A 12760-nucleotide genomic window follows, 5' to 3' on the forward strand; every position below is an offset into this window, starting at 1 on the left:
TTTGCTTACAGCATTACTGAACTGATTCCCCTGCACGCAGCTGAAGGTGGATCACACTCCAGCCTGCTGTCAGTGAAATTTGCAAGAGCAAAGGAGCATGGGGAGGAGATGACAGGAGGCAGAGAGTCTGAGGGGAGGGAAGCAAGGACACTGTCCAAGGTGGAAGGTGTTCCAAAGAGGGAGCCCAGAGATGCCAGAGAGAGCCTGTGTTAACGAGGACTCCATAGTTTCACCCAGTGATGGGGCGAAACACTGGGCTCCCTGGCCTCAGTTTGTGATGCATGAAGGCAAGGGAAACTAGTGAAGGATCGATGCTCCTCCCTGGGAAAATGAGTGCTCAGGTTTAAAGAAAGAAATGGAAGCCAGGCAGAGACCCTGTCCCTCAGTCCCAGAGGGAAGGAGGAAGGCCTCCTTCCTCAGGCTTAGAAGATATGGTTTGAAGACCAAGAAAATGAGTCTGCTTTACTGAGAGAGAACAAACTTGGGCACAGCTTTTGTCTGGCTTCAATGTCAGTGGGTTCTGGGAAGAACTGGCTCCATCAGTGGTTCTCAAAGTGGAGCCCCCGGACTAGCAGCCTCAGCATTACTGGTGAGAAACATAAACTCTAGGGTCCCACCCCGGACCTACTCCAACTAAAGGCTGTGGGTGGGGCCCAGAAATCTGTGTTTTAACAAGCCCCCAAACATGGCTCCGATACACATTCAAATTTGAGAACCACTGATCAGGGATTCTCAAATCTGGCTGCCCACTGAAATTGCTGAGAGTGCGGTTTTGGGGAAAGCTTTAAAAGTCACCAGCGTCCTGGCCCCTCCCTGATCAATTAGACCAGAATCTCTGTGTGCAGCCAGGACCCTACCAGACTGAAGGGACTGAGGAAGCTGTGTCATTATGGAAGGCAGATGACATCCAAGTCTACCTAAGATTCTTGCCTAGACATTCACGGGGACTTGCCCATGGTCCTCACGTTCTTAGCCAGGAAAAGAGAGAGGGAAGGCAGAGACCTGTGTTGTCATGGCCGATCCTGACTTTCCACAGATCTCCCAGGTCCAGGGTCTCCACTGTGAAGATTTCGATGCTGTCCCTCTCAAACTTGTCACTGTTTGTCTTGGAGGATTTCAGGAGGGTCATTCCTGCCAACCAAATGACCCCATCGTGACTGGCTGGGCCTGAGACCTTCCAACCTAGTCTGACCACCTTTTTTCATCTCTCCTCATAATGACCAAATTTCTGAACTTTCTTCAAATTTAGACTGTACAATTACCATCCACTAGGTGTCTTTGGCATTTTGTGTGTTGTGTGTGTGTGTGTGTGTGTGTGTGTGTGTGTGTGTATGTATGTCCTTTTATTAAGCTTTACAATAATCTTTTGACATACATATTTTTATTTCCAGTTTGCATCTAAAGACAAGGAGACACACCCAGAAATTAAGTGCCTTATTCAAGGTCATCCAGGAGGAAGTGGTGGGGCCCTAAGTCAATGTGTGCTCCCCTTTCACAATCCCCACGTTCCTCCATGGCTGGGAGGGAGCCCGTGACAGGACCACCCTCCCACGCTCCCTGGGGAAACAGGGCCTCCCCTGCAGGGATGGGGCATGTGGGAATTCTCTGGAGACTCTTCTCTGGATGACAGAAGGAGGGGTGGCTTCAAATGCCCCTGACCAGCCATCTCACATACATTATCTGCCCTGGGACTCTGGCTGCGTGTCAGTCTGAAATTTAAGGTGGTTTCAGCATCATCACCATCTCCTCCTGCCTCAGCTTTCAAGTCTCCTTAACCCTGTAAGTCCCACCTCATGTAGGAAGTCTTCTGATAATCTAGACTCATTGCAGACTGGTTTCAGCGCACAAAGAGTCAGACGGACCTTGGTTAGATGCCCGGCTTTGCCACTTAGCATCTGGATGGCCTTGGACAAATTACTTAATTCTCTGAAACTGGTTTCCTCGAATGTCAAAAGGGATGGTCTTCCCCCATAGAGCTGTTGTGAGTATTTAATAAGATGATGGCTTGTGTCTTCAAGAATGTGCCTAACACAGAGCAATCCCTTGGCAAATAAAAGCAGTTGTTAGGGCCCCTCAATTTCATTGACCATGGCTCAGTAACTATTGCAAAGACATACATTTATAAGTTTTGGCCTGATTCATTCATTATATCTGCATTACTTAACCTAGTAAATAATAATAATAATAAATGTTTTATTGAGTGTCATTTTGTCTCACATATTTTACATGTTCAATTTCATTAAATACACAACTCTATGAGGCATGTACTAATATAATCTCCATTTTACAAATGGGGGAAACTAAAGCACAGAGAGATTAAGGAACTTGCCCAAGGTCACACAGCTAATAAGTGGTAGAGCAGAAGTTTAAACCAATCAGTCAAGCTTGAGTCCATGCTCTATATCACCACAGTGCTGAATTAGAATATGAGCACCCAAAGTCAGGGATTAAGCTCCTTCATTCTTCAGCAATTCTTGGCATAGTGCTCTGGACCCACAGGGTTTTGAGCAAATATGGGATGATTACATATTTGAGGGACTGGTTCCTCTCTGAACTCAGACAGAATGGCTGGACACGTGGTCCAAGTGGATGGCTGACTCCAGCACTATATGCCACCTTCTCTGATTGCCTTGACAGAGGCTCCAGAATGACCCCAAGACTCCTTGAGCATTTCATATGGAGAGTAACATGGAACTGATTGGCTGAATCTCACTGGAGGTTGGGAAGAGCCACTGGTTCCCAGGTTGTTACTGAGGTAGAGATAGAGTTAGGGCTACCTCTGCCTTTAGAACAGAAGGAGAAAGCTGGCAAAAGGCACAGAGAAGAGATCACTCGCTGTTTGGACTGAGGAGCCCCTTTGCTACAGTTTTGAAAGGCAAACAGATTGACACCTCAAGGAACGGCACAGGAAATGGTAAAAACTTTCAGAAAGTCCTGGACAAAGAATTGGGCACCATTACTTGGGGAGAGGATACTGAAGGGAAGATGATTCACATGGCTTCCAAACACTTGTAGGGTGGTAGAGGCAGCAGTGAGGACCAAGAGAGGGCAGGGAGCTCTCTGCCCCCAGAGTGCGGTAGGCCTGACTTAGTAAGATTTAGGAAGAATTTTAAAAGAACTGGCATTCACAACCCAGGCAGACAAGTCATCTCACAGGGAGATTTTTAAGAAAAAAGGAATTGCCTTTCTCTGTTGGGGCTAGTTGCATGAAATCTTTCAAGAATCAGAGGCATGCAAGAATACACAATGGGGAAAGGATAGCCTCTCCAATAAATGGTGGAAATGGATGTCTACATGTAAAATACTTAATTTGGACCCTTATCTCATACCGTACATAAAAATCAACTCAAAATGAATTGCAGATTTAAACAGAAGGACTGAAACTGTAAAACTCCTAGAACAAAGCATAAAAGAAACACTTTATGACATTGGTCTTGGCAATGACTTCATGAATATGACACCAAAAGCACAGCAACAAAAAATAAAATTAACAAGAGGGACTACATTAAACTAAAAAGTTTCTACACAGCAAAGGAAACAACAGAGTGAAAAGGCAACATACAGAATGGGAGAACATATTTGCAAACTATATATCTATAAGGGGTTAATCACCAAAATATATAAAGTAATCTTACAACTCAATAACAAAAAAACTAAGAACCCAGTTAAAAATGGGCTAAGGACTTAAATAGACATTTCTCCAGAGAAGACATAAAAATGGCCAACAGTATAAGAAAAAAACGCTCATTGTCAGTAACCATGAAGTAAATGCAAATCAAAACCACAATGAGATATCTCACACCTGTCAGGATGGTTACTATCAAAAAAACAAAAGGGGACTTCCCTGGTGGTCCAGTGGTTAAGAATCTGCCTTTCAGTGCAGGGGACGTGGGTTCCATCTCTGGTCGGGAACTAAGATCCCACATGCCACGGGGCAAGTAAGTCCGCGTGCCACACTACAAAGCCCACATGCCACAACTAGAGAGAAGCCCTTGCGCTGCAACAAAGAGCCCGGGCACCGCAATGAAAGATCCCATGTGCTGCAAGTAAGACCTGATGCAGCCAAAAATAAATAAATTTTTTAAAAAACCCAAATAAACCAAAAGACAGCAAGTGTTGGTGAGGATGTAGAGAAATTGGAACGCTTGCACACAGTTGGTGGGAATGAAAAATGATGCATTTGCTATGGATAATAGTACGAAAGTTCCTAAAAAAGTTAAAAAGAGAACTACCATTCTAGGTATATATCCAAGAGAATTGAAATCAGATCCTTGAAAAGTATTAGCACTCATGTGTTCATTGCAGCACTATTCACAATAGCTAAGAATGGAAAAAATCCTAAATGTTCATTGACAGATGAATGGATAAAGAAAATATGGTATATATATATACAATGGAATATTATACAGCCTTGTAAAAGGAGATTCTCCAATATGCAACAATGTGGATGGTTCTTGAGGATATTATGCTAAGTGAAATTAGCCAGACACAAAAGGATGAATACTGCATGACTCTATTTAAATGAGGTATCAAAATCAAATTCATAAAATCAAAGATGGAAATGGTAGCTATCAGGAGCTGGGGATAGGAGGAAATGGGGGTTTAATAATCAACAGGCATAAAGTTTCAGTTTAGTAAGTTTAATAAGCTCTAGAGATCTGCTGTACACCACATACCTATAGTCAATGACCATGTATCATACATTTAAAATTTGGTAAGAAAATAGATTGCATGTTAAGTATTCATAAAATAAAATAAAATAATAAAGAGAATTAAAAAATATGGTTTCTTAAAATAAAAGACAGAAAGAGGGAGAGTCATGTCCAGTATTTCCTTGGAAAATTGCACTGAATCTCCCAGTCTCCCTGGAGGGGAACTTGGGTGAACCTCGGCCCTGCGTTGCTCTCTTACCAGTGTTATCTTGAGTGCCAAAGAGTGTGATGAAGACATTGGCATCAGTGCCCGCGTTCTTCTTGTCCCCGGTCTTTATGGTCACTGAGAATGTGGTAGATTTATCTGCCAGGAGAAGAGTGTGGAGAAGTGAGTGGTAGATTGCACCTCCCATGAAGGGAGGAGGAAGAAAACGTACTGAGCATGTTTATCTGCTCGTGTTGGCTGTTTTTATGAATCACTTTACTTGTAGCATGTGTTCTTCTGCAGTTGCCTTTAGTCTGGAAACTTCCTGAAGGCAGAGATGAGGTCCCCCCAGCCCACGTCCAGCTCACACAGGAAACCCTCAATCAGTAAAGTTGTAGGATGCTTGGGGAAGACTTGGGGTGACTGTGGGATTCAGAGGCTCATCAGCCAGGAGCCCTGGTCTGACTCCTTCAGGTTGGGAAGTTTTAGGGATGCATGTTTCAAGGAAGGGAGAACAAGCATCATAGAACTCTTGAAAGTTCTTTCTTTCCCTTGACAAAAATATTCATATTGAGAGTCTATAATGTGCCTGGAGGGGAGGACAGAAAACTAAGTCAGAGTCAGCTATAACTCTTCTATTCTATTCCATTCCATTCCATTCCTTCCATTCCATTCTATTCCTGACAATAACGCCATGCTAGGCCATGTACTTTATACCCAGCCGTATGCTAGACATGTGAGAATACGCCCCCTTCACCTCCCCATTCTTGCCATGGAGGAATGAGAGAACAGATAGATTCCCAGGGAAGGAAGTGTCCAGAGCCCATAGGGGAAGGGAAGATGGAGACCTAGTGGGGGAGAGACAGAGGAAAGGGGTGCTGGAGGGGAGAAATCAGCTCTAGGTTAGGAAACCTTTCTGCTCCAGGGTCAGGCGGTCGAGGGGGTTGTCATCTCCCCCACCCTCCTCATCCTCGCTTGGTGGCAGCACATAGGACTCATCCACTGGCAACAGCTCCCTGGACAGCTGGCCGTCATCCTCCTCCACTGCCAGCCAGCGCTGGCATGGAAAGTAGTACCTGTGGGGACGGGGGTGAGGAGAATTGGGGGATGTCTCTTTGGAAAGGTCTCATGAAACAGTAGTCATGGGCTGAGGAACGAGAGGCCATGATGGGGCCCAAATGCTCCCCTGTCTTCCCCCACACCCCCAGCATTGCCCTCCCATCCTACCTAGCCTGGGAGTCACCCCATTAGTCACTTGGCTGGAGTAGACAGCAAACATGGGATGTGGTTTCCATACAACCCCACTGAAAATGGCTGGGTAACAGTGCCTGGAGCACAGCAAACCCTCAATCAGGGTCCTATTGGAAGAATCTAGAGGAAAAGGGCCTTCTGGGGACTGTTCCAGCCTTTTCTAGAATCAACCTGTTAGCCAGGGCCACTTTGGCAGAGAATGTTGTACACATAGGAGGGGCTTCATACCCAAGGGCTGAATTAGTGGATTTTAATGGAATGACCCAATTATGCTTCTGGAAGGTGCAAAGAGTATGGCTAAGGAGCTGGCACAGCAGACAGCGGGCACCACCCAGGGAAGGGAGGTCCAAGGTAGACTCCTCAGTGGAGAGGCTGAACGCAGAGCAAGGAAGGCGCCTGGACAGAAGGGAAAGAAGGCTGGGGGGAGAGGCAGCAGGGTGCGGGAACTGAGGACTCGCCTCTAGAGCCAGACTGGGGTTGAATCCTGGCTCTGCTGCCTACAGTCATGTGAGCTTGAACAAGTTTCTTTACCTCTTTGTGCAAAGGTTGCCAGATTTAGCCAATAAAATCACAGGACTCCCAGTTAAATTGGAATTTTAGATAAGCAAGTAATAATGTTTCAATATAAGTATGTCCTGTCTAGTATTGGGGACATACTTATACTACAACATTATCCATTGCTTATCTGACATTCAAATTTAATTGGCCATTCTGCAGTTTATCAGGCAACCCTCTGTAGAATGAGGATGATAGTGCCTATTTCATAGGTGGTTGTGAGAATTTCATGACTCAAACATTTTTAAGTGCTTAAAAAAAATGCCTGGCTCTTAGTATGCTCTTGGTTAGGAATTTGCTAAAACTATTGTGAAGATCATGATGATTCTTCTTACGCTTCCTTTCTTCCTCTTCAGTCCATGCCTGGGATCTCTGGAGATTGAGGGCTGGACAGTTCCCACTGGGCCCCTGAGCTTACAGAACAACTCAGAGGGTTTGGGGATGCAGCGCATCTCTACAGCCCCATCTGCACCCCTTCCCCACCACTGTCCAGGTGCATAAGATGCATTCAGGGCCTGGTCGAGTCTGGAGAGGTGGGAGCAGTGTAGGCCAAGGGTCTCGTCCCTGTCTGAGCCCCACATCCTCCTACAGTCCTTACTGCTTCCCGACATCAGCATGGTAGGGGGGCAGCGCCAGAGGATGCCACCTCAGCCCAGGGGCTCGGATGGGGCACAGAGGGGCAACTGTGTATTGAGAGATGTGGATTTAAAGGGTGGGAGGAGCTCAACCTTGGGAGATATAAACCAAATTGCTATGAAATTAGTGTTTAAGTGGAAAATGTATATCGTTCCACTTCTCTGCCTTTCAAATATATGAGTGGGAAAGTTAAACTTTTACTAATTTATGAATAATAGGCTTTAGTTCTAAATTATGGCCGATCGGGCTTCCCTGGTGGCGCAGTGGTTGAGAGTCCGCCTGCCGATGCAGGGGACACGGGTTCGTGCCCCGGTCTGGGAAGATCCCACATGCCGCGGAGCGGCTGGGCCCGTGAGCCATGGCCGCTGAGCCTGCGCGTCCGGAGCCTGTGCTCCGCAACGGGAGAGGCCACAACAGTGAGAGGCCCGCGTACTGCAAAAAAAAAAAAAAAAAATTATGGCCGATTAAGGGAGAGAGACAGAAATAAAGAAAAGAGTGGGGTTGGGGCCGAGGTGGAGTCATGAGAGTATGGGAAGCTGGAGGAGGACAGGGACAGGGGGAGAGAGATGCATAAAGGAAGAGCTGGGGGAGACTGATGCTGGCAGAGAAAAAAGTCAGGAAGAGGGGAAGGCACAAGCCCTCCCACACCCGTGAAGAGCGCATGCGCGGGGAATCAGAGCCTGGCTTCTTGGCACCACCCCCGTGGCCCCTGAGATACTTGCACCATGAAGTTAAAGGCCGTTAGCACGCCTATGGCTGCAGCCTCCGCAGGCAGGAGAACCAGAGCCGGAGCCAGGATGGGCCTGAGCGCTGGACGTTTAGCCTCTATCCCCACAGCAACAGCGAGCACTCACAGGAGGTCTAGTGGAGGACTGCGCCTACTGGCCCCTCCCCTTCCTCCCACAGGAATAATTCCTGCTCAAGCAGGTCTGCAGAGGGGAGTAGGTAGGGATTTTTCAGGAGCGAAGGGGAAGAGAGGCATGCAGGTGTTCTGGCCAGGTATGCCCACCACTCCACTTAAGCAAGGGCCATGGAAGGAAGAGCCAGGGGTTGGGTCAGCAGGAGGTTTAAACTGAGCATTGGAACAAAGCTCGGGGCCACTAAAAGTACGAGTTTCACTTGAAAGTTAAACTGGAAGGAGTGGATCGCAAAACTGAACGCTGTAAAATGTATTTAATGTGTGGCCTTTCCCGTTTTGTGCATAAAGGCTGGAGCACATCAGGTATGTCAACTGGTGGTACTGGAAGAGCGGCGTAGCAACAGAGTGGGTCTGGAATTCCAGAACTCTGGGTTTGTGCCCCTGCTCTTCCCCTTACACTCTGTGTGGCTGCTGGGCCCCGAGTTTCATCACCAAGAAGGCCTCTGCGGGGTGTGAACAGAGGAGGGATGTGGCTTAAGGGCTGGATGGCTGTAGACGCTAGGAGGGTCTGGGTGAAGCAGAGGCACCGGCCAGGAGGCTGTGACCAGGGGGTGCTGAAGATGGGGAGAGGGGTCTGGCTGAGCTTTTCTGACACCGTGGCGATGGATTGGGGGTGGGGCATGAGCAGCAAAGGGGAGTCAGGGTGGAGTCAGTTTGCATGGAGACATGTGACTGGGTCCAGGGGCAGCTGAGGGATGAGGTCAGTGTTCATTTACCCTTCTGGCTGCAAAGGCCTTATTCCTGAGCTAATAAAGGTCATGGGAGGCCACAGGCACTGACGGGGAAGATGGTGTCTCTTCCAGAGAGAGAGGAGATTTGTTCCTCTAATTTTACTTCCTCTAAACGACCATGATTTTTTTTTATTTGAATTTTATTTTATTTATTTATTTTTTATATAGCAGGTTCTTATTAGTTATCTATTTTATACATATTAGTGTATATATGTCAGTCCCAATCTCCCAGTTCATCCCACCACCACCACCCCACCCCACCACCACCCCGCTTTCCCCCCTTGGTGTCCAGATGTTTGTTCTCTACATCTGTGTCAATATTTCTGCCTTGCAAACTGGTTCATCTGTACCATTTTTCTAGATTCCACATATGTGTTAATATATGATATTTGTTTTTCTCTTTCTGACTTACTTCACTCTCTATGACAATCTCTAGGTCCATCCACTTCTCTACAAATGACCCAATTTCGTTCCTTTTCATGGCTGAGTAACATTCCATTGTATATACGTACCACATCTTCTTTATCCATTTGTCTGTCGATGGGCATTTAGGTTGCTTCCATGACCTGGCTATTGTAAATAGTGCTGCAATGAACATTGGGGTGCATGTGTCTTTTTGAATTATGGTTTTCTCAGGGTATATGCCCAGTAGTGGGATTGCTGGATCATATGGTAATTCTATTTTTAGTTTTTTTAAGGAACCTCCATACTGTTCTCCATAGTGACTGTATCAATTTACATTCCCACCAACAGTGCAGGAGGGTTCCCTTTTCTCCACACCCTCTCCAGCATTTGTTTTTTGTAGATTTTCTGATGATGCCCGTTCTAACTGGTGAGGCGATACCTCATTGTAGTTTTGATTTGCATTTCTCTAACAATTAGTGATGTTGAGCAGCTTTTCATATGCTTCTTGACCATCTGTATGTCTTCGTTGGAGAAATGTCTATTTAGGTCTTCTGCCCATTTTTTGATTGGGTTGTTTAGTTTTTTTAATATTGAGCTGCATGAGCTGTTTATATATTTTGGAGATTAATCCTTTGTTGATTCATTTGCAAATATTTTCTCCCATTCTGAGGGTTGTCTTTTTGTCTTGTTTATAGTTTCCTTTGTTATGCAAAAGCTTTTAAGTTTCATTAGGTCCCATTTATTTATTTTGTTTTTATTTCCATTTCTCTAGGAGGGGGGTCAAAAAGGATCTTGCTGTGATTTATGTCAACGAGTGCTCTTCCTATGTTTTCCTCTAAGAGTTTTAAAGTGTCCCGCCTTACATTTAGGTCTTTAATCCATTTTGAGTTTATTTTTGTGTATGGTGTTAGGGCATTTTCTAATTTCATTCTTTTACTGTAGCTGTAGCTGTACTGTAGCTGTCCAGTTTTCCCAGCACCACTTTTTTTTAAAAAAAAATTTTCATTTATTTATTTATTTATTTTTGGCTGTGTTGGGTCTTCGTTGCTGCGTGGTTTTTCTCTAATTGTGGGGAGTGGGGGCTACTCTTCGTTGCAGTGCATGGGCTTCTCATGGCAGTGGCTTCTCTTGTTGAAGAGCACGGGCTCTAAGTGCATGGGCTTCAGTTAGTTGTGGCACACGGGCTCAGTAGTTGTGGCTCACGGGCTCTAGAGAGCAGGCTCAGTAGTTGTGGTGCATGGGTTTAGTTGGCCTGTGGCATGTGGGATCTTCCCGGACCAGGGCTCGAACCCATGTCCCCTGCATCGGCAGGCACACTCTCAACCACTGTGCCACCAGGGAAGCCCCCAGCTCTGTTTTTTTCCCTCAAGATTGCTTTGGCTATTCGGGGTCTTTCGTGTCTCCATATAAATTTTAGGATTTTTTGTTCCAGTTCTGTTCTGTCTGGATGATCTGCCCACTGGTGTAAGTGAGGTGTTAAAGTCCCCCACTATTATTGTGTTACTGTCGATTTCCTCTTGTATAGCTGTTAGCAGTTGCCTTATGTATTGAGGTGCTCCTATGTTGGGTGCATATATATTTATAATTGTTATATCTTCTTCTTGGATTGATCTCTTGATCATTACATAGTGTCCTTCCTTGTCTTTTGTAACATTCTTTATTTTAAAGTCTATTTTATCTGATATGAGTATTGCTACTCCAGCTTTCTTTTGATTTCCATTTGCATGGAATATCTTTTTCCATCCCCTCACTTTCACTCCGTATGTGTCCCTAGGTCTGAAATGGGTCTCTTTTAGACAGCATATATGTGGGTCTTGTTTTTGTATCCATTCAGAAAGCCTGTGTCTTTTGGTTGGAGCATTTAATCCATTCACATTTAAGGTAATTATCGATATGTATGTTCCTATTACTATTTTCTTAATTGTTTTGGGTTTGTTTTTGTAGGTCCTTTTCTTCTCTTGTGTTTCCCACTTAGAGAAGTTCTTTTAGCATTTTCTGTAGAGCTGGTTTGGCGGTGCTGAATTCTCCTAACTTTTGCTTGTCTGTAAAGCTTTTGATTTCTCTGTCGAACCTGAATGAGATCCTTGCTGTGTAGAGTAGGTTTGGTTGTAGGTTCTTCCCTTTCATCACTTTAAATATATCATGCCACTACCTTCTGGCTTGTAGAGTTTCTGCTGAGAAATCAGCTGTTAAACTTATGGGAGTTCCCTTGTATGTTATTTGTCATTTTTCCCTTGTTGCTTTTAATACTTTTTCTTTTTCTTTAATTTTTGTCAATTTGATTACTATGTGTCTCACTGTGTTTCTCCTTGGGTTTATCCTGTATGGGACTCTCTATGCTTCCTGGACTTGGGTTACTATTTCCTTTCCCATGGTAGAGAAATTTTCGAGTATAATCTCTTCAAATATTTTCTTGGGTCCTTTCTCTCTCTCTTCTCATTCTGGGACCACTGTAATGTGAATGTTGTTGCATTTAATGTTGTCCCAGAGGTCTCTTAGGCTGTCTTCATTTCTTTTCATTCTTTTTTCTTTATTATTTTCCGTGGCAGTGATTTCCACCATTCTGTCTTCCAGGTCACTTATCCGTTCTTCTGCCTCAGTTATTCTGCTATCAATTCCTTCTAGTGTATTTTTCATTTCAGTTATTGTATTGTTCATCTCTGTTTGTTTGTTCTTTCATTCTTCTAGGTCTTTGTTAAACATTTCTTGCATCTTCTCGATCTTTGCTTCCATTCTTTATCCAAGGTCCTGGATCATCTTCACTATCATTATTCTGAATTCTTTTTCTGGAAAGTTGCCTATCTCCACTTCATTTAGTTGTTTTTCTGGGGTTTTATCTTGTTCCTTCAACTGGTACATAGTCCTCTGCCTTTTCATTTTGTCGGTCCTTCTGTGAATGTGGTTTTTGTTCCACAGGCTGCAGGACTGTAATTCTTCTTGCTTCTGCTGTCTGCTCTCTGGTGGATGAGGCTATCTAAGAGGCTTGTGCAAGCTTCCTGATGGGAGGGACTGGTGGTGGGTAGAGCTGGGTGTTGCTCTGGTGGGCAGAGTTCAGTAAAACTTTAATAGGCTTGTCTGCTGGTGGGTGGGGTTGAGTTCCCTCCCTGTTGGTTGTTTGGCCTGAGGTGACCCAGCACTGGATCCTACAGGTTCCTTGGTGGGGCTAATGGTGGACTACGGGAAGGCTCATGCCAAGGAGTACTTCCCAGAACTTCTGCTGCCGGTGTCCTTATCCTCGTGATGAGACACAGCTGCCCTCTCCTCTGCAGGAGAACCTCCAATACAAGCAGGTATGTCTGGTTAAGTCTCCTATGGGGTCACTGCTCCTTCCCCCTGGGTCCTAGTGCACACACTACTTTGTGTGTGCCCTCCAAGAGTGGAGTCTCTGTTTCCCCCAGTTTTGCCG

The 12760-nt window shown here is 45.3% G+C and overlaps 1 protein-coding gene across 3 annotated transcripts in view; it reads right to left on the minus strand.

Annotated features, from left to right (window-relative positions):
* LOXHD1 (lipoxygenase homology PLAT domains 1) overlaps positions 1–12760 on the minus strand; it is a gene marked incomplete at both ends in the record, with an annotated part of 209235 nt that overhangs the window by 81842 nt on the left and 114633 nt on the right. For all 3 annotated transcript variants that reach the window (XM_079717302.1, XM_079717301.1, XM_079717300.1), the window contains 3 exons: positions 1003–1131; positions 4912–5016; positions 5770–5933. In XM_079717302.1, coding sequence (XP_079573428.1) covers positions 1003–1131; positions 4912–5016; positions 5770–5933 — 398 coding nt within the window. The remainder of the gene's footprint in view (positions 1–1002; positions 1132–4911; positions 5017–5769; positions 5934–12760) is intronic.

This window comes from Hyperoodon ampullatus (assembly GCF_949752795.1).
Source record: "Hyperoodon ampullatus genome assembly, chromosome: 13".
Classification (NCBI taxonomy): Eukaryota; Metazoa; Chordata; class Mammalia; order Artiodactyla; family Ziphiidae; genus Hyperoodon; species Hyperoodon ampullatus.